The sequence below is a fragment of the Mus caroli genome, chromosome 9 (assembly GCF_900094665.2).
Source record: "Mus caroli chromosome 9, CAROLI_EIJ_v1.1, whole genome shotgun sequence".
Taxonomy (NCBI): domain Eukaryota; kingdom Metazoa; phylum Chordata; class Mammalia; order Rodentia; family Muridae; genus Mus; species Mus caroli.
Window position 1 is genome coordinate 117,172,053 of NC_034578.1, and position 20,979 is coordinate 117,193,031.

Sequence of the window (20,979 nt, forward strand, 5' to 3'; positions counted from 1 at the left end):
GAGAGAGAGAGAGAGAGAGAGAGAGAGAGAGAGAGAGAGAGCATGTATGTCTGTCATGGGACAACCCTGAGCCTTCAAGCCCAGAGAGTTTCTTATGACTTCATGAGTCACCACAGACTTGCTGTCTTCAAACAATACAAGAATTCCAGGAAAAGAAAGGAATGTCTGCAATTTAACAGCAACAGGATTCAAAGACAACCTCATTAAAAAGTAGGCAAAACGTATTATGCCTCAAAGAAGATATAAGAGTTACTGTCTGCACATGAAAGAAACGTTCAGTATCTGCTAGCACTGGGGAAACCGAAGCCACATTGAGATAACACTTCAGACTCACTAGGATGACTACATATGGAAACAAAACAAAACAAGCTCGTGGCTCCTGGAGACCCAGCATCCTCAGCATCAGAGCTGCCTGGAAGGCTGTGAGGGATGATGGTAAGATCCTCTCTGCAGGGGATAAACACGCAGGTAAGTCACGGCTATTCACAATCCTCCAAGTTCCTAGAGGCTAAGTGTAGCTAGCTGGTGGTGGGGCTCCTGTCTAACAAGTCCAGGGCCCTGGGTTCATCCCCAGCACACAGAAAAAAACAAAACAAGCTGCACCGCTAATCCCAGCACTTGGGAGGCAGGGAGGGGAGGCTCATGACTCCGAGGACAGCATGGTCTACCCAGTGAGCGAGCGCAAGGCTTGCCAGGGCTGCAGAGTAAGGCCCTACCTCAAAAACAAACAAATAAACAAACACCAACAAAACAAAAACTAAGTAAGCTGAGGACATAAATAAACACAAGAAAGTATCTGAAAACCAGAAACCAGTAACTCAGACTGAGGAATGTAAAGTAAATTAGGGAAGCCATGAGATCAACTCACAGCTGTGGAGAGAACCCATCTTGATGAGGAGGGAAGATCCATGGGGTATCAGAAAGTGAAATGGGCAGAGATTATGCATAATGTATGGTGCAACTTAAATATTTATGACAAATTAAAAATGTAAAAGCAAACAAATCCAAGGCTGCTGTCACTCTGTTGGTGAGTGAAACAGGAATGTGTGCTGACTCTAACAGGGAAGGAGGGCCTTGCATTTCTGCTTTGCTTTGCTCTTTCAGGAATGTGTGTGTCCTGCTTAACTGTGGGTTCCATTTACACTCGTGGACTTAAGAAACCAAAAGCTGGCATCACAGAAAATGGGACAGCATGATGTGAGTTTCCATAGTGTATGTAAGTGTGTATATATGTTTGTGTGTGTGTGTATGTGTGCATGTTGTGAGAGTGTGTATGTGCACATGTGTGTGAATATGTGTGTGAGTGTATGTGTGTGAGTGTGTGTGTATGTGCATATAGTGAGAGAGTGTGCGTGTGAGGGTATTTGTTTGTTTTTTGTTTTTCAAGACAGGGTTTCTCTGTATAGCCCTGGCTGTCCTGGAACTCACTTTGTGGATCAGGCTGACCTCGAACTCAGAAATCTGCCTGCCTCTGCCTCCTAAGTGCTGGGATTAAAGGCATGCACCACCATGCCCGGCTGTATATGAATGTGTATGTGAGTATGTGTGTATGTTGTGAATGTGTGTGTATGTGTGTGTGTGTATATTGTGAGAGAGTATGTATGCATGTGTGCATATGTTGTGAGTGTGTGTGCATGTGTGAGTGTGTGTATATTGTGAGAGAGTGTGTGTGCATGTGTGAGTGTGTGTGTGTGTACATGTGTGCTTGTCTATGTGTGTGGAGGGGGTGTATATTGATGTGTGCTTAACCCATGTAGAGGCGACAGCTCAAACTTGTCCATCCTTAGGCACCATCCACATCTTTTTCAGGACAGGTTTTCTCTCTGGCCTGGAAGTGACCAAGTAGACTCAGCTGCCTCAGGCATCCATTTCTTGTCTCCCCTGCTCTGGTGACCAATGATGGGAATGACTTTTAAAGAACTAAGTAAGCTTAACATTGTTAAAAGAGGACGGTGAGCAAGCATGGATGGATGCCGCTGGGGAGCGAGAGGCAGGAGGGTCAGCCTCACCTATCTAGGGAGGCCAGCTTGGGCTACAAAAAACAAACAAAACAAAGCAAAAAACAGATGTTAAACACCACCAGCAGCAACAAAATACAGTTAATAAAATAGTTTTTATGGCTCTCCCATCCTTTTAGAATTCTATGCCTTCAATTTCTCTTAGGTTTTCATTCAAGAGAAAGGCACCATAAAATATTCTTAAAAACAAAGGCCCAGAGAGCTGACGTTTCTTTCTATGGTGGCCCTGACTGGAGTGTACACACAGTGGGGGGGGGGAGTGAATTGGGGCTTCAATGCTTACTTGCAGGAAGAGAAACATCAGAACAATAACAGGGGTACAGAGTGAGAACCCAGGGGTGACGCAGTATGAATGGGAGCCACTGAATGGCTGAGGGAGCTTTATGCTAGAAAAGACATCACTATAAGAAGAAGAGAGTCCTAGCCTGCTGCAGAGAAAGGGGTAAAACTCAGCTCATCCTGAATGAGGGGCAAGACACAGAAAATACCCAATGTTGGGGCTGGGGGCATGAGGCAGAGGCAGGAGGGCCATGAGTTTAAGGCCAGCCCCAGCTACATTTGAACTGTCATCACAAAACAAAACACAACACCAAAGCCAACGGCGTTCTTTTAAAAAGAGATAAGACCAGTGGCATTTGCCATGGGAGTCGGCCCTCTCGCTCTAAGCACTGAGAGAAAAGGCTCAGCAGGTAAAGCCGCTTGTTGCCAACCAAGTCTTACAACCCCAGTCAGGTCTCCAGAATCCCACACGTGTGTGCACACACATCCACATCCACATCCATATATGCACACACACATACATGCACACACACATGTACACATGAGCACAAAGGCACACACACACATACACACACATATCCACACACATCCATATCCACACACATATATACACATGCACATGCACACACACACACATCCACATCTACACACATCCATAATTAAATAGATAAAAAACTAAAACTATTTTTATAGAGAGAAATGGATAAAAATCTAAGAAATAACTTATTTCTCAGACACTGGACCCAAGTCTGAGAGAGGAAGAAAACAGCAGAGGTGGGCTCACCCAGCTTTCCACAGCATATGTCAGTGGGGATCCTCTCGACTGCACCCCGGGGTCGGGGGGCGGGGTGTCCCAGCTGAGCATACAACTCCAGGATACCAGAGGTTGGGGACTAGGTGGCAGAGGTTGGGGACTAGGTGGCAACAGGATGAGGCAGCCAGAAGCTGTGGGAACTCAGAAGAGACAAGGAGCTGCACAGAAGCAGCCCAGGCTACCTGCAAGAAAGGCTGGCATGGAAGGGCCTGGCTTCAGGACAGTGCTTGGGGGTCCCTTTTGCTGATGCTCAGGAAGTAAAGACAACATAACTTGGCTGGTGGGTCTGAGGACAGTCTCACAGAGCCCCCAAGTGGAACAGGGCATCAGAATGAACCTGGGGCTCCTAGCAGCTGACAGAGATGCACGTGACTCACAGATTGCCTGCCTTATACATGTTCAGCTGATTTCCTGTCTCACCCTAGGCCTAGTCCTGTGAGGGAGGCCCTAGGAAAGCCCACTTCAGGTGGAGGCTTTGGCGGGGGGAGGGGGACAGGAGGGAGGTGTGAGTCACCTTGCTCCATTTATGACAGAGAAGACCATGGGAGTGCCAGTAGATGATGAGCTGACATCTTGTCGAACAGTTCTCACTGAGGCACAGGATTTCAAAAGGACCAACCACTGTGCTCAAAGCCCCTCCAATCACAGACATAACTTAGGGGAATGGAGGCCAAAGCCCAGGGGGAGAGCATGGCTGCCTTTTGACAGACATGAATGCAATCATACAGAGATTAGGTGTTTTCTGTACCTGAGACCCTGCGTGCACAGCCTTTTCCTGCTTAGGTACCAGTCGCCCTGACTCCCTTGGTAGCAATGCCCTGTTTTTCCTTTGGTAAGCCTCCTCCCCTAATTCTGTGAGCACCTGGAGCTACCTCCAGTCTTGGGGTAGGCTCTTGCTACCGAGACTGCTGCCTGCCTCTCAGTTCTGGTTCCTTGGCATTTTCCAGTACTTTCCAGGTCTTCCTTCTACTAGGTTTGGCAGAACTGGTTTCTATCATCTGTCATCAAAGAGCTCTGACTGACATATGACACTGCTATGAGGACAGAAGCTTGCTGGTGTCCTTTGTATTTCTCAGGAGGGAGGTCACATGGCTGGCCCACATGCTGGCCTGGGTACCTGCAGTTCTTGCCAGCTGGGTCACTTGTGCAGGGGCACTGATTGAGTGAGTGGACTCTGTCAGCAACTCTCTGGAGGCAGCTGGACCTCCTGGGCACCTCAGTTGCACACCCCTTATTGCCTCTCAGAAACCCCAGCTTCTCACCTCAGCTACCTTCCTGTTCCTAACAACTGCTAGCATCAGGCTAGGCTGTATCTTTTCCCCCATGAATCTCTTTGGTAGCTCTGGGAAGATAGTTACATTTGACAGAGCTTAATCTCCTTGAATTTGCCTGAGTGTGCAGGGCTGCCCCGGAGAACAAGTCCTACCGGGTTGACAGAGCCCAGAGCTGTGGGCCCGGGAGGGGCACGTGAGTTGTGATTGTGAGGGAGCCCAGTCCCCACCAGCAGTGAGGAGAGCTGGTTGGGTGCCATGTGTTACCGTTTTTGCAGCACAGTGACAAACTCATTGAGCCGGTCCCGCTCCACCTCAGCAGCCTGCCAGAGGGCCTTCATTTCTGCAGCTTGTGCCTGCCAGCCTTTTTGTTCTGGGGAGTCCGAGAACCTGGGGCCATAGTGGAGGACAGAGGTCATATGAAGTTCAAACATACATATCCCCATACAATGGCAGGAGGCACTGGGAAATTCAGAGGTTCTGAGATGGCCAGAGGAGAGGAAAACTGAGCTACCATGCCTAGGTCTGCCTAGGTGGCTTCTGGGGCATGGTTCACTGCCAGAGTCAAGTGACTTCCTTTGGCTGAAGGTCCCTGAACTATCAGTGTCTGGCCTGAAGTGTCACAGGTACGTCCTAGGAGACGTAGCCCAACGATAGGACACCTTGCTTTATAGCCACATGGTAAACCTCAAGTGAGAGTGGGCCCACTGGAGGCTTGGTCTGAATCCTGAGCTGACCTCCACGAGGGAGGGGGTTAATGACAGCAGGATCTCCAGTGGACAGTGGGTAGGTCTCGGGCAACACAAGCCATCCTTTGTCTATGAGCCCACAAGAAGAACAAAGGGTGCATTTAAGCCCTGAGTCTGGTTATATCCACCGAGGAGGGGCTAGAGAGCTGAGGGGATATCAGTAACTTAGTGTGGGGGACCCACATAATGTGAGGTGCTCCCTCTGGAGAAGGACTCTCAGTGGGTAAGAGAAGGCCGTGGAAGGTGGGGCCCGGGCCAGGAACCTCATGCTGACTCCCCAGCCTGGCCATTAGGGCCAAGCTCTGACTCTGAAGCTGTTAACTCTATCAAATGGCCCCACCACCAGCCTCTCTGGCCTTATACAACCCTGGAGGCATGCTAGGGCTTTGCCTGGCCTCAGGCCTGAGGAGGGGTTAAGAGCTAAGGGATTCTGAATTCCTACCTGGGCGATGTCCCATGGGGACTGGGCAGGGAAGGCCTCGTGAGAGCAGATTCCACAAGTGTATGGCCCAGGCTGGTCACAGACCTGTGTGCAGGCAGAAGGGACATACAGAGGAGAAATGGGTACACTGCACTTCACAGTGGACAGGAATCGAGGGAGCCCATGCAGCAAGCCACGTGGGTCTCACAGTTTTCCCGTGGATTGACTGCACTTCCTTGCTCAAGAATAAAACAGAATCCCAAGCAGTCCACAGTAGTGAGTCTGACAGACCTAGGAATAAGTGGGCTCTGAGGCTGCAAAGGGGCCGTCAGCAGGTGCTTCAAGTGATGACACCCATGCTGACAGTGCCTTCCTGCCATGAAGAGCCAAGAAAATAGGGGAAGATTTCAAATAGAACAGCAGCAGGGCAGCCATCTGAAAACAGTGTGTGATGTGTGTGCAGTGTGTGGTGTGTAGTGTGTGGTGTGTGTGTCTGTGTGTGGTGTGTGTGGTATGTGTGCATATGTGTAGTGTGTGTATATATGTGTGTGGTATGTGTGCATATGTGTGGTGTGTGTATATGTGTGTGTGTGATGTGTGGTATGTTTGACTATGCATGGTGTATGTGTATATGTGTGATGTGTGCATGTGTGTGGTGTGTGTATGTGGTATGTGTGTATGTGTGTGTGGTATATGTATGTGTGGTATATATGTGCTGTGTGTACATGCAATCAGGCAGAAGGATCAGGAGCTCTGAGTCATTTTAAGGCCAGTCTGGGACACTTGATCCCTGTATGGAAAAACTAAACAGCCAGAGATGATGGCACATGACTTAATCTCAGCACTTGAGAGATAGAGGCAGGAGGATCTTTGTGAGTTTGAGGCCATCCAGGGTTACATAGTGAGATCCTGTCTCAAAATAAATAAAACAAAACAATTCACTCAAGGGCTTTCCAGAAGAGGAGGTGGGGATACTGTTTCTCTGGATAGTACCCAAGTCCTCACAGTCCCTCCCTCCATCCTCCATCCTGTGTTTTCCTTACCGGGAAGATCCAAGCCTGCCAACATGATCGCCTGCTGAGGCTGGAGAGTTGGTTATCGGGGTCTGGTCCTCAGGGAACCTGGCATCGGTGGGGCTGGCCCCCTCACCCCCTCCTTTACCGTGAAGATACTGCAGGGAACAGACGTGGGTTGGATGTCAGAGCATTGGTGCAGAGGCCAGGGGAAGGCCGCAGGGTGCCTTGGCTAGTTTCCAGCTCCAGGCATTTGAAAGAAGCCTCTCTTCAGGGTGAAAGCTGGCCTGGGCAGCAAAGACACAGCTTGCATAACAAAGACATCACACAATGCCTCTGTTCAGAAGGAGGCTGCAGAGAGAGACCAGTGTAGGCCAGGGCCACAGGGAGATATGGGGACAGTGCAGGCCAGGGCTACAGACAGGTAGGAGCTGACACCTGTGAGGGCCGCTTTCCTAGGTAGCCCCCCACACACGGTGTGACTAGAGGTCAGTGTAAGCACCAGAGCTAACGCCTGGACATCAGCTGCCTGCAGGGACAGTGGCTGTGTGAAAATGGAGCGTCCCAAACGCCTCTCTCTATTAGCCCCGTCCTCTCTCGGGTACCAGACGATCCTTAGCAGGAGGTTAGGCCATCAGCAAAGGACAGCAGTGAGTCCCAGGAATTCTGAGAAAACCAGAAGGTGCGACTACACCAGATGAGTGGAGCAAGGTCCCGCTGGATCAAGGACAGAGGGGAGTGCTGACGCCAGAGTCTCCATGCACTCCGCCCCAGGATACTAGAGCTGAAGACTGCAAGGTGGTGTCCCCCAGACCTCTCCCTCAGCTGGTCCTACAGCCCCAGGCTACCCTGGACACAGCAGACCAGTCAGTCAGTGCCAGCCTGAGCTGGAAGAGGCCAGGGGCTCTCAAAAGAAACACAGGGCAAGGCTGTTGTACCATGTCACCACCTGGATAGGTCTAAAGGGAGAAGGTTTTGCTTTCCCTGTGAGCACTCTGTAGGAGGAATCCCTAAAGGCACCCTGACTGTAAACAGCCCTGAGCAGGCTCCCATGTCCCACCCTAGACACTGGAGTATGTGGCCCCCCAAGCAGGCACAGAGGCCCTGTAGTCTTCGTCTTGGGGGGAGTTCAGGGGAAAACATGGGCACAGGTGTGAGGAGAGAGTAGCTTGGAGAGACCTGGAATCTAAGAGAGGCCCAAGACCCAGCACAGGGCTCCCTGAGGCAGAGGAAGGGGACAGTGTGCAGGGCCATTTGAGGGAGAGCTGACAGTGCAAGAAGGGGAGGTTGATGGGAAAACTCAGGAGAGACAGCAAGAACTGGAGCTTATGCCGGGATCTGAATGAAATGAGGAGAATCCTCAAGTGCGCAGCTCTAAGCAGGGACTGGGGAAGGGGACAACAGAAACCAAGGACTGTGAAAAAGCCAGACGGAAATGCTATTTTGTAAGCTAATTTAAAATATAATAATAAAGAATAAAAAGGGCTGCATGAGTGGGTAACTTGGCTACCAGAGATCACAGGTCACACATGTAAAGAGCATGAGTGGGTAACATGACTACCGGAGTCCACAGGTCACACATGGAAAGTGCATGAGTGGGTAACATGGCTACTAGAGCCCACAGGTCACACATGGAAAGTGCACGAGTGAGTAACATGACTACCAGAGTCCACAGGTCACACACGGAAACTGAAGAGGCCGGCAGGTGTCAATAGCAGTGCTGTTATTAGCAATTGCTCTTAGCTGTCTACCATAAGTAACTGGTAAGATCCTACTGATGAAGACACCGCACACTTTGGTTGCAGGACACAGAGAAAGCAATCACACAGCTGGAGAAAAGCTGCGAGTATCCATCTGCTGGCTAGCTTTCATAGTGCTAGAAGGTGATGGAGAGGATGCTGGAGGAGAACAGTCATCAAAGGTCACACCTAGTTGTCATCCCTGTAAGATACACCAGCAGCCTGCCAGACAAAATGCACCCCTGGTGCAACAGTCCTGTGACTCTTACTGGGGAACCAATAGCTTTCTGGATGGATCTGAGCCCTGCTCCACAGGCTACAATTTGTGTTGATACAGTAAACGAGGACGAAGCCTATGGCTGGGGAGGTCACACCCACAGAGAGGGATCTTTTGTTGCTGTTTTGCTACATGGTATCAAACTGCCTCCTAAGTGTGTTTTACCCATAGGTTTGTGCTGGTTTCAGCCTTGGTCAGAGAAGATTCTGCTTGCGGTGGGTGACAGTTACATAGTTACAGGGACTTATAACTGGTCAGAGAGCTGAGAATAAGTGACCGAGTGCTCAAGGGACAGAGGCACATATGGAGGACAAGGACAGAAGGGGAGCTATGAAACACTGTCTCTTAGACATGGCATGGCTGTTGTGAGTATGTAGTCTTAGCATCGGTAGCTACCTAGACAAGGCCCACAGAAAAGTGGGGCCTGTTAACATTCCAGCATGGGGAGGGGAGGGGCTCATAAGACTACACCCCTCTGAGGAACTCCTGACAGCCAATGGGTGCTGGGGGGGCAGCCACTTTCTTCATGGTGCACCCAACTGCTGAGTTCCCCATGCTCCAGTTACTAACCTAGTGGCATGCTAACACAACTCTAATTAAACTCAGTCACACACACACACACACACACACACACACACTCACATACAAGACACGGAAGCAAGAGGAGAACCCGTGAGGAAGGAGGAGTCAGAGGGGATCAAAGAGGAATTAGGAGGGTGGGAGAGGTAGGACTGGGTAAAAGGGGGTATGAAAATGACCCAGATACCACGTATACATGTATGACATTGTCAAAGATTTTAAATGTTTTAATAAAAGGAAGTGTGGCCATCCTACTGACTGCAACGTGACCACAATGGCTCGAGCCACAGCTACCGCACTGGATCACCAAGATGGGGGCCACAGCTGCAGATGGGAAAGGGTGAGCTGGTAGGAGTCTGGATCCTCTTGATCTTGGTAAAGCTGACAGGACAGGGTGACAAGAAGGGTGACAGGAAGCCAGGTGGCTTCTAAGCTGAGCAAGGACATGATCAGGTTGGTGTTCTAGACAAGATCAGTGACGGCCGCAGATGGACTTGTGTTTCAGGAAGGAAAGTATGTGCAGATTAGAAGGAAGGCTGCTGGAGGCAGCTGATCCACATGAGGCCAGGACGATGCAGTGGCCAGAGCTGAAGTGACTGTGGAGAGTGGGAGGGGCTGTGTGGGCAGACACACTGGCCTGAGGGCACCCAGCTCACCTGGACACTGAGTTGCCCAATCTCCAGCTCCAGCTGCCGCACCTTGGCTTCACGATCAACCACCATGGCCCGCAGCTGGGCCACAAGGCTGCTGCTTCGTTGGGCCTCACTGTTGACCTTCTGGTCCAGGTGCTGCTGAGATGTGCGTCTCGATTCCTCCTGCACACTCAGGCTGCTCAGAATGTCCTGCAGCTGCTTTAGCTGGTCCTGAGGGCCAAGCCAGAGGGCAGTTAGAAGTAGGTTTGGGCTACTTAGGGCAGGGAAGAACAGGGACAGTTGACTTTTCCCTGGAGCCAGGCAACTTTGCCCAGCCCAAGAAGACGTTAGCAGGAGACACCAGCTCTCCCTCTGAGAGCCAGGAGCACCTTCCCCAAAGGATGCAAGGCTCATCTCTGGTCCCTTCTGGTTCAGGTTCCTCCCTGGGCCATCGTGGGAAAAGGTGCTCTTCAGATACCAGAAGGAGCTCAGTGAGTGGGTGCCTAGCTGTGGGAAGACATGTGAACACAAAGGCCTGAACTAGGATCCAGGCCGTCTCACAAGGAGTCTGCCAGGACCTAACTTGAGCCCCAGTCCCTTGAACATGTCCCCAGAGAGACTCTAAGAACAGAGGCTTCCTGCTTTGGTGCAAAAGGGACGGACAGCGTGACTTGGGGGCAGGAGAAGGCAGCTGTTTTCGCCTCAGGAGAACATGGATGCTCATCACACCTGAACCATCAGTGAATGTCCACGTGGCAGGCCTGCCCTGCAGTCTGCTTGCTCCCCAGAGGTACACCCTCTCTCACCCACGTCTCCTTGGGGGATCCCAGTGCCAACGGGACCAGGGTCATAGCCATCTCCCTCAGGCACTCAGGGCGTCCGTATAGGAAGCATGTCTGGGGTGGCTCTGCTCTCCCACCCCGCATACCATAAGGGCATCAATCAGCTCATCGTCATGCCTGCCCTTCTCCACCAGGGTCGTCATCTGGCTCCTGAGGGTCTTCACCTCGCTGGACAACACCTTGTTGCGAGACCTCATGCCCTCGAACTTCTTTCTCAGCTCCTCCAGCTCTGTCTGGAGGGTGTCCCGCTCGCTGGCCAGTTTCTGTAGTTAGAAAATGAAAGCTGAGGGCCAGCCTATGCTCATAGCCCAGGCCACCCTGGATCCCTCTCTCGGGGGAGACTCAGGGTTGGGGGAGCAGTTGTTGAGGGACACAGGAGGTAGTGATGGAGCCAGGGCCCTGACTCATGCATGCTCAGCTCCCTGATTTTCTGACAGGCACTTGGTGGACAGCTTTATGGCACAGGGAGGGACAGGACGGGATGGGATGGGATGGGTTGGCAGCATAGCATCCCTCATGCTTTAAGACATGAACATCAGGACTGGCAAAATGGCTCAGCAGATAAAGACCTGAGCTTGACCTACACAGGAGCAGAAAATGACTCCTGCAATTGTCTTCTGGCCCCTACATGTGTGTGTGTGTGTGTGTGTGTGTGTTACACACACACACATACACACACATACATACACACACATACACACACACATACACACAGAGCACACACACACATACAGAGCACACACACACACAGAGAGCACACACACACACACAGCACACAACCAGAAGAACTAGCTGCACTGCCCATCAAACCCCATTTTTTAACCTAAATGGCTCATGTCCACCTAAATTGTGTTTTGTTTATTGTTTCTAATAGAAACATAGTGCTGTTGGGGGCTGACAACTGGCCTCTTCCCAACTAAACCCACTCAGTGAGGGACCACTCCGTAAGCACAGCCAGCAGGCTTCTGTGACACCCCCACTGTGTGGGGATGCAGATCCCCTCTGCACTGTGCACCTGGCTCTAACCACAGTAAGCTTCAGAGCCTCTCATTCCTTTCTTCAGTCTTATATGTCCTGTGGGTCTACTATGTGTCTGGGATTGTGACATGCTTGGGTAAAGCAGAGAGACAGACTGCTGCTTACTGTGATGTGGGGGAGGGGACACAACAGCCGCAGACCAGGCACTGACTCAGACATTCCGTCCTATCACCTTCTCATGCTCAGCGTGGAGCCGTCAGTTACCCCACACCTCCCTTTCCTGTCCGTCCGTCCGTCCGTCCATCTCAGTTATCCCAGCCTGCTCTTGTTAGTTCCCTACCTTAGTGTTCATCCTTGGTCACATCTCTGCTTCTCATATCTCCCCACTTCCTTCTCCCCCAAACCACGCTACTTGTCCTAAGATCAGGGGACTCTTCACAGTTAAAGCACCTTGGTGACTGAGCTGGACAAGGTGCAGGAGGCTGGAGGCGGCCATGGGGAGGCTCCTGACACCCCTGGCCTGGAGCTTGGCAGACACACTTACAGATGAAGTCTCCCAGTGGGCAGGTGTGGAAGGCCTCACTGTTGGAAGCCTGTGTCAGGTGCTGAGGGCCAGAGACAGCTCCCACTGACTCCCAGTAGGCAGTGAGGCACACCTGAAGCACGCTGCCCCCACCCCCCCCCGACTCCGTTCACAGCCTTGGGGCACTTTCTTTAGGCTTCACCCTATTCCACCATTGGGAGTGTGATCCAGTGTGAGGATTCACCATCACTGTCAAGGTATCTGAATTTGGAGTCACCTAGAAGACACACTTCTGGGCATCCCACTGGGGCATCTCCAGAGGAGAAGACACCCATGCTCATGGGTCGTCACAGCCCACTGGCTAGGTACCAGACTGAATAAAGAGGGGGAAAATGGAGCCACCACACACTGGCATTCATCTTTCTCAGGCTCCTATTCCCATCACACTTTCCCACCCTGACAGGATGGGTTCCCCTCAAACAGTAAGCTAGACCAACCCTTCTTTCCTCAAGTTAGTTTTATCTTACATTTTATCACAACAGGGACTTTTTTTTTTTTTTTTTTTTTGGTTTTTCAAGACAGGGTTTCTCTGTATAGCCCTGGCTGTCCTGGAACTCACTCTGTAGACCTGGCCTCAAACTCAGAAATCCACTTGCCTCTGCCTCCCAAGGGCTGGGATTAAAGGTGTGCGCCACCACGCCTGGCCAACATATTTTCTTTACAGGAAGGTTTACACATAGCTCCTCTCAAACTGCCATAGTTGAACCACCTAGCATTCACTGAATGGTGGTGGGGTCCCACTCAGGCAGCTCAAACTTGTTGACAAGAAGTGAGGCCCAAGGCCCCCGTGTGGTCTCATGAGCGCTGTGAGTCTCCCATCCCTGTGGGCCGTGCCTGCCTCACCTCCCAGCTCTCCTGCTTGTCCCTCTCCAGGCTGCGGATCTTCAGTAGGTTTTTCTCCTGTGCTGTCATCTTCCTTGGGTCTGAACTGAGAGGCAGCTCAGAGCTCGATGAACCTGCAGGCTTGTTCTGACGCTGTCCCAGTTGCTTCTCAAGATCTCGGACCTAAGGGCACGAAAGCTGGCTGTCCCACCAGTCTACATCCATGGGTCCTGCCACCTAGGTGCCATGGAAGACTGTACTGGGCTAAAGATGGAGCCACCCCTCCAGGGTGGGCACAGGATGGGCACAGGCTAGGAAGATCTTAGGCAAATGGAGAAACCATCCACGGGGCTTGTTTAGAAGAGATGATTCTGGGTCAGCGAGAAAGCCCCTTCCTCCTGACTGTGCCCAGCCAGGCTCCTTGTACCCACTGTCAATCCCCTCCTAGGAAAATGGGCCTGCCTGAAGGTGCAGTGCTGCCCTGAAGACTCGGCACCCAACCACCTCCCCCATCCCGAGCCTGCATGCCCCCAAAACAAGGGATGGGGAGCAGGAAGGGTCTGGAAGCTGTATTTTAACAAAAGCCATAGGTGATTTTTTGTTGTTGTTGGTTTTTTTTTTTTTTTTTTTTTTTTTTTTTTTTTCCATAGGGTTTTTTAAAAAAACAGACCCCCCCAAACCAAACAAACAAACCCTGGCTGTCCTGGAACTCACTCTGTAGACCAGGTGGGCCTGGAACTCAGAAATCCACCTGCCTCTGCCTCCCGAGTGCTGGGATTAAAGGCGTGGGCTACCATCACCATCGTGATTTTATAAAAAGAAATGTTTCTTTTTTATTATAAACATTCTCATAGTGATTGCACAAACGGGGTCTGGTTTCTCTGTGGTGCTTCCTTACATCTGGAACCTCATTTGAACCACATCCACTCTCGTCCCCTCCCCTGGTTTTCTTCTTGTCTGTCTCTTTCAGGTCAATTAAAAAAAATCCTCTATAAGAAAAAAAAACATGAAATATTTGTCTTTTTTGAGTGTGGCTTGTTTTACTTAAAACAATGATACCCATGCCCAATTCATTTTCCTGCAAATGCCATACTTTTGTTTTTTATTTATGGCTAAAATACCACTGTTCATACACACATCTCTCTCCCACCGTGTGCCAATAGCGTCTGTACTTTACGTACTGATGGGCACCCAGGCTGAGACCACATAGTGGACAGGTATCTCTGGGATCCCCCTGTGCTGACCCAGTCTCCTCTCAGTGTATATCCAGGGGTGGTAGAGCTGGGTCATACGGGAGCTCTGCCTTCAGTTTTCTCAAGATCCCCACACTCATCTCCACAGTGGCCACACCATGCTAGGTCCCAGCCATTCCTCTGTCCCTACATCCTATATCCTCACCGAGACACAATGTTCATACAGCAGTGGCTCGAAGAGAGGAAATCTTAGTGTATCATTACCCTAATGACTAAGGATGTTGACTATTAACAGGCAGCCTGCCTGTAATCCCAGCGCTTGAGACACAGAGACAGGGGAGTCCTGAAGCTCTGGGTGTAGGATACACTGCCTCATGTCTACTCTGGCCTCTTCACACATGCACACAGATGCACGTGCACACAAATATATACATTCCATAACCATTTGTATTTCTTCTTTTCAGAAGTGTATGTGAAAATAATTGTGTATCTAAAATTTGAGTTGTTTGTTCTTTTGCTAAGGTTTTGGAGTTCTTTATATATTCTGATTATCAATCTTCAGAGCTACAGGTGGCAAAGGCTGTCCACGCAGCAGGCTCTCATCACTCCGCTGGGCATTTCGTTCGCTGATCCTTTCCGTTTAATGCCATCCTATCAGTTCTTGCCCTGTGTCCCAGCGCTGGATCCTATTCAGAGGCCCGTGTTCTATTCCTAGAGCATCGCCAGGCTGTGGGCTTAACACTGAGGCCTCCGATGCGCTTTGAGCTGATACTTCTCAGGGTGAGAGGTGGGCTCTGGTTTTATGCCTCTTCACAGCTGTGCCACATGCTAGCGGCAGCCTTTTCTCTAGTATGTGTTTCTTTTACACCACTGTCAAGAATCAGATGAGGGAGAAGCTAGAGAAAGTACCCAAGGAGCTAAAGGGATCTGCAACCCTATTGTTGGAACAACATGATGTACTAACCAGAACCCCGGAGCTCTTGTCTCTAGCTGCATATGTATCGAAAGATGGCCTAGTCGGCCATCAATGGAAAGAGAGGCCCATTGGACTTGCAAACTTTATATGCCCCAATATAGGGGAATGCCAGGGCCAAAAGAATGGGAATGGGTGGGTAGGGAAGTGGGGGGCGCTATGGGGGACTTTTGGGATAGCATTGGAAATGTAATTGAGGAAAATATGTAATAAAAATATAAAAAAACAAACAAACAAACAAACAAAAAAAGAATCAGATGAGATCAGGCATGCTCAAGGTGGTACGGAAGGAGATAAGTCATTCACACTCAGCTTCACCAGAGCAAAGGTGAGGCTGGCATGCGCTGGGTGCTTAACGGTGAGGAGACTTGAGCTCACATCTCTAGGGTCCCAGAGTTTGGGGGGATGTTGTTTCCCTTCACGCTGGCTTCAAGGATTTCATGGACAACCCTAATTTAAAAGGCACCCAGGAGGATGTAGACTTGATCCCAGGAGATGCAGGTGGCATGCTCGAGGAAGCTTCTGGAAGCTTCTCACTCTAAAGGCAAAATGAGGGTGGAGGTGGGAGTAGGGTGGTAAACCTGGGCTAACATGTCTAGTGCTCTCTCCAGGATGGCTCCCTGCTGAGGAACCCACCCCTACACATGCCAACACAATCAATCTTGCCAACAGACCAAGGATTCAGGGGTAGGGAGGCACAAGTGTTGTTATCCCCATTACACAGATGCAGAGACTGAGGCACAGAGAGTAATTTGTGTGCCAGTCCACAGGTGGTGTGGAGATCTCTAGGGTTTGAACTCAAGCCAGTCAGCTCTGGAACCGCTTCTCTTAACTACCTGTGGTGTGTGCCAAAATACTTAGAAAATAAAGAGGCAGACCAGGCTGTTTTACTGGCTAACAAAAAGCTTCTGGTATGAAACTGGAAAAAGCATTTCAGCAGTCACGCAAACTTACGCGAACTCAGGCAAGCGTGCCTGCAGAGACAGAAATGAAACCCAAGGCTGTAGGGCTGGTTAAGAGCCAGGACTGGGCATGTGCAAAGTGTTATGTAAGTGCATATGCTGGCAATAAACAAATGAAAACCCCTCCACTCTGCAGGGGCATGGTGTGGGAGGCACAGGCCTGCGCCCGCCCGTGCGTGTGCTCCAGCAGGAGGAGTCCACTCACCCTGCTCTGTAGCACTAGAATTTGCTGAGCCCTTCCCCGCCAGGTCCCCGGGGAGGCCAGCAGCTGCTGGATGTTTACATCTTCCCCAACTTCATTGGCCAGAACCTGAAACAAAGCAAGGTGCTCAGTGCCGGCAGGGAAGAGGTGCTCAGTGTGGGCAGGGGAGAGGCTACCCAGCCCTTCTAGCCCTCACTGCATGGGTCTCAGGCATTGCTGGGGTGGAGTTCCTGATGGTCACGGCTTTATCTGCATGACCTCCCTCCTACCTCAAAGCTCAGCTGTTAAAGGTCCAGATCTGCTCTGCCTGGGAGGTAGTGAGTCCATCATGCCAGCCCTTCTCTGGGACACACCAACACTGTTCTTGCCCCGAGGGCCCCCTGCTCCCGGCACATTCAGCCACCAGTGCCTGCCTCCTTGCACGACTTGCCTGGGATCACAGAATTCTGGAGGGCTCAGGAGGCGTGCTGCACGCCACAGGGGCTGGCCTCTGCCAAGTGACTCTCGTAAGCACAGAGAAGTCAACTGAGGCTGCCGTGCTTCAGGAAGACCTGACACTGTGGCCACCAAAGCTGTATGAAGCTAGGCCTACCTCAAGGTTTTGAGGTTGAAATAATACCCTCCGTATCACCAAGCTGATCCCCTATCCAGCAGGACAAGTCTCTGGCCCTTGTTTCCACAATAGAACACTGTTTTGTAATTCTTGGCCAGTCTGAGTGGTTCCAGCAAGGAAGGCAGATGCCAAATTCACTATGTTAATCCAACACCCTGGCACCGAGCACTTTCCTTGGGAAGGGGCCTTCAGTGCACACATTCCCTGTTTGTTCCTGTGCTGCAAGTCACAGGTGCAAGGCAGCAGGTGGGCCAGGTAGCCTTTGAGTCACAGGTAAGGCAGCTCACTGAGTAGAAACCCAGGGTCTACCAGGGCACAGGGCAGCCACTGGGGATGTACAGAAGGCTCCCAGTCCTCTCCCTGGTTGGCAGAGCTAATCTCCTCAATTCATAGGCAGGTAGTGGGCATCTCAGGGTAGTGGGCAGCCCTTCCAGGAAGCCGGCCACCCCATACCCCAGACAGGACTGACCCAGCACAAGCAGGTCTAAGCAGCCCTGCTTTGGAAAAGAAGCCAGTGGGTCATCGGGATTTTCCTGGGACCAACCCTGGTCACACAAGAAGTCCCACACCCTGAGTGTAGAAGACCTTCTGGGCCACACGGAGCTCCTGCTTTGCAGACTGGATCTGGTTGCGCAGGTCACTCATCTTCAGGTTGGTGGCTGCCAGCCTGTCCTGCAGAGCTTTCACCTCTGGGGTCTCCAGCTGGTTGGGAAGGACAGGGAGAAAGTGGTCACTTGTGGCCTAAATATTAATGACAATCAGTCATTTATCTATTACTATTTCTCTACGTATGCTCCAGGCACTGGCAAGGGCTGGAGTTCTCAGAACCCCCAGCTACTTGAGATGCAAAGCAGAGGTGGGTGGAGCTAAGGCCACCTGGCTAGTATAGGACAAAGCATGGTCTGAATCAGCACAGCCCAACTTCAGGGCTGAGCTCTTTGCTCTCTGTGTCGCACATACATGTGTGGCCACATGCATGGCCACGGCTGGGGCATCTAGAGGAGGCAGCAGGTGCCACATCTCCCAGACACTCCTTGGGCATGGCCACTCTGTGCTGTGCCCAGAGACAGGCTCATGCTAAGAGCATCCTCTTTCCACCTGCAGAAAACCACACTAGTTCAGCAGGCACACCATGATTCCCCAAATCTGAGCCTCGTCTTCTGGATTTGGTGTTGTCAGCATAGGCTGTGACTCTGCTAACAGAGGTGGGCACTGTGTGTTTGCTTGGATGGAAATAAGGCCCAGGTCCAGTCCTTAAGTGTCCCATCTCACTCGAAAGATGCATGTTGGGACTCAGGGTCTGCTTGTGTCTTCTCTCTTTAAAACATATCTAAGCTGGGCTGGAGAGATGGCTCAGCAGTTAAGAGCACTGACTGCTCTTCTAGAGGTCCTGAGTTCAATTCCTAGCAACCACATGGTGGCTCACAACCATCTGTAATGGGTTCTGGTGCCCTCTTCTGGTGTGTCTGAAGATAGTTACAGTGTACTCGTATAAATAAAATAAATAAATCTTTAAAAAAAAATCATCTGAGCTGGGTGTGGTGGCACAGGCCTTTGGGAGCCAAGGGCAGGCAGATCTCTATGAGTTCAAGGCCAGCCTAGTCTACAGGGTGGTTCCAGGCCAGCCAGGGCCACACAGAGAGACGCTGTTTTAATGATGGTGATGATGGTGATGCTATGTTTCAGGCAAATGCTGGATTATTATACTACCTGTCTCTCTGTCTTAGATATTCCTGGGACCTCCATGATCAAACTAGTCAAGCTCCTTCCATCTGCAACAAAAATCAAGTCTAGAAAAGAGCAGAGCTGCCCTGGAATGCATGGAGTTGGGATGGTTCAACGGGATTAGAACCCTTGTCTTGGCCAAGTCTCCCAATATGAGCTTCTGCTGCCAATGGTGCCATAGATTCTTACGGAAACAGAGAGGTTGGTTAGCAAGCTAAATACCCATCAGGCCTTGCTGAGACCTCTGTTCCTGCCCCAGTGGACCAGGGGCCTGGACTTTTGGGAATAGGGTGGTCATGATGGGGGCTTTTGAATCTTTTGGGTTTTTTTTTTTTTTTTTTTTTTTTTTTTTTTTTTTTTTTTTTTTTTTTTTTTTTAGTGGAACAATCAGAAACTCCTGTAAATGCTAGTGTGAAAGAGAGGTCCATCAGACCAAGTCCAGGAAGTTCATGGAACTTGGAACAGCCTACTGTAAAGCAGTAGTCATAGAAACTAGGCCTGGACATAGGGTTCAGAAGTCTGGGTGCACTTAATACCACTGGCAGGATAAAAGCCAAAAATCAATGTAAACAATATTAACAGAATGGAGAATTCTGAAAAACGCAAATAGATCTTTGAAAAACTACGCATTTTCTGAGTTCTGCCCATGTGGCCCCCTGCTACCCTTTTCTGCTAGGCACCTGTCTTCTCTCTGCTAATGTGTAGCTTTAAATCTACCCTGGACTAAGAAGCCCTCTGCTGGCGCTCAGAGCCTCCTGTCATGAGACTGAGAGCCCTGATAGCCCTGTTTAGGGCACTGTAGGACATGTTAGCCCCCTGTCACCCCTGTGCCACTGTGGCCTGGAGCCAGGCTCTGATGCTCTCTCCCAGCCTCAGCTCCACATCTGCCTGCAGAGGTACTCAACGGGAGGAGTGCCAAGGGCACAGCCTAGGGCAGGCTCTGGGGCGGGGCAAGGGACTTGGGTGGGTGGGTGACAGTGACTAACGCCATATGGCATTCTGGAGAGGCCTAGCAGCTGGCCCATGCTCTGTCCCAGCCACCACACAGGCTTTGGGGAGGTGGGGTTATGTGCCAGCCTGGCTCCCACAGGCTGTTTCTTTTGAAGGACAGCTACAGAGCCCTGGGAACAGGCATTGTTGACTGCTCACAGCACAGCCTCCTGAAGCAGCTGCCCCTCAGGGTCCAGTGTTGCAGACATGGTTTGGTCGTGTCCACAAGCAGAATATACCAGGGAAAGCACCTGGTCTGGCTAAGATGAGAACTGTAGCCTGGCACACTCTTCTATTAGAGATCCCTGCTCTTGTAGCTGGTTATGGAATGCATCTGAGATTCCTGTTCCAGTGACCCAAGAACCCCTCCCTGGGCACCCCCTGATCCCTGATTTATGTTGGCTCATGTCCTTTTCCTGCCTGTGAGCTCTGGGCTCAAACCAAATGCAAAGCAGCTGACACCCAGGTGAGCCAACTGTGCACAATGTTCCAGGTCCCCAGCTTCTATGCCTTGAAGGCACTGTTCCTCCTGGCAGGTCTTCACCACCTACTTCACCAGAGCATAGTACAAGGATAGCTCCTACTCCAGCTTCTCAGATGCAGGGTGAGCTCCTGTTGCCAGTTCAGGCTAGCCCGTTTCTGAAGGCCCATCACACCCTCCTGTACATGGCTAGTCCTTTTCCTCTTAGAACCCTCTATGGACCAAAGTTATGAATCCCTGTGTGGCAAGGCAGATAATCCTATCAGGCTAACAAGGGACCCAACAGTTTCTCACCCAGGGTAACTCAAGTCAAGGGAGCTCACTGGTCCGGATAAATCAAGGACATCTTGGCAGTATTCCTCGCCAGGAAGGGCCACGAGAAACATTGCCTACTAAGAGCACTTTGGCTGCCTCCCTAGCAACAAGACTGGTTCATACACCCATTCCTGCATCCCAAGAGGCCCATCACTGCACACCTAGGACTAAATTCCTGTTAAAAGCAGCAAGCAGTGGCCTGATCCTAAGGCATGGGCCAGAGGCAACATGGAGCAGGAGGGGCACTGAGCTGGCGGTTCCAGGGCTTGGCCACCTGTCACAGTTGGTCTGGCTTCTTGAGAAAACCCTGATGTGGCTGCTGGGACACTCTGCAGACAGGTGAGATTTAACCTGACTTGGGCTTTACATCCCTGGCAACCCATCTATGGCTGCTTACCTTCCTCTCATAAAGCCACATTCACATTGCTGACATTCTGTGACATGTTCACTAGCTACAAAACAAGGTCTGAGGCACAGATCTGTAAGGCTGCAGTGCTGCACAGGGACA

The 20,979-nt window shown here is 50.9% G+C and overlaps 1 protein-coding gene across 1 annotated transcript in view; it reads right to left on the reverse strand.

Moving 5' to 3' along the window:
- The window catches only part of Ccdc13 (coiled-coil domain containing 13), a 41,129-nt gene that overhangs the window by 5,942 nt on the left and 14,208 nt on the right, over positions 1-20,979 (reverse strand). The window contains exons 6-13 of the mRNA XM_021172328.2: positions 17,546-17,662; positions 16,351-16,455; positions 13,039-13,200; positions 10,721-10,897; positions 9,817-10,023; positions 6,596-6,723; positions 5,574-5,657; positions 4,650-4,772 (exon numbers count right to left, since the gene is read on the reverse strand). Of these exons, the coding sequence (XP_021027987.1) occupies positions 4,650-4,772; positions 5,574-5,657; positions 6,596-6,723; positions 9,817-10,023; positions 10,721-10,897; positions 13,039-13,200; positions 16,351-16,455; positions 17,546-17,662 (1,103 nt within the window). The remainder of the gene's footprint in view (positions 1-4,649; positions 4,773-5,573; positions 5,658-6,595; positions 6,724-9,816; positions 10,024-10,720; positions 10,898-13,038; positions 13,201-16,350; positions 16,456-17,545; positions 17,663-20,979) is intronic.